The sequence below is a fragment of the Chiloscyllium plagiosum genome, chromosome 39 (assembly GCF_004010195.1).
Source record: "Chiloscyllium plagiosum isolate BGI_BamShark_2017 chromosome 39, ASM401019v2, whole genome shotgun sequence".
In the NCBI taxonomy this organism is placed as follows: domain Eukaryota; kingdom Metazoa; phylum Chordata; class Chondrichthyes; order Orectolobiformes; family Hemiscylliidae; genus Chiloscyllium; species Chiloscyllium plagiosum.
Window position 1 is genome coordinate 10,718,695 of NC_057748.1, and position 376 is coordinate 10,719,070.

The 376-nt window shown below is 48.4% G+C and overlaps 1 protein-coding gene across 2 annotated transcripts in view; it reads right to left on the reverse strand.

The window, feature by feature from the left end:
- The window catches only part of LOC122542228 (ferritin, middle subunit-like), a 5,831-nt gene that overhangs the window by 1,091 nt on the left and 4,364 nt on the right, over positions 1–376 (reverse strand). The window contains exon 3 of one of the 2 annotated variants that reach the window (XM_043679742.1): positions 101–226. In XM_043679742.1, coding sequence (XP_043535677.1) covers positions 101–226 — 126 coding nt within the window. The remainder of the gene's footprint in view (positions 1–100; positions 227–376) is intronic. The other variant, XM_043679744.1, reaches the window with a different exon arrangement.

Here is a 376-nt window from a genome sequence, read left to right on the forward strand (position 1 = left end):
CCCAAATGTTGCATTATTGAATTTCAAACCCACAAAGACCAACCAGTGAGGTGTTGCCCTGAGGGTCAGGCAGTGATGAGAATGAGCTGGTGAAGCTTACATGAGGGTCAGTCTGGGCAGTGGCAAGTTGATGTAGATCCAGCAAACTCTGGTTCACATTCTTCTCCAGATCCAGGGCAACCTGCATTGCCTGCAGCCCGTTACCCCACTCATCCCTCTCTGGCTTCTGAAACATGGAAACAAAGGACAGTTAAGGATCTGAATCAGAATCCTGACAGTGGGATGAAGCAGGTCATTTAGCCCTTTTGTCCACATCAACCCTCCAGAGGGTTGACACTGCCCGAACCCATCCCTGTAATCATGTTTAGTGAAAAAT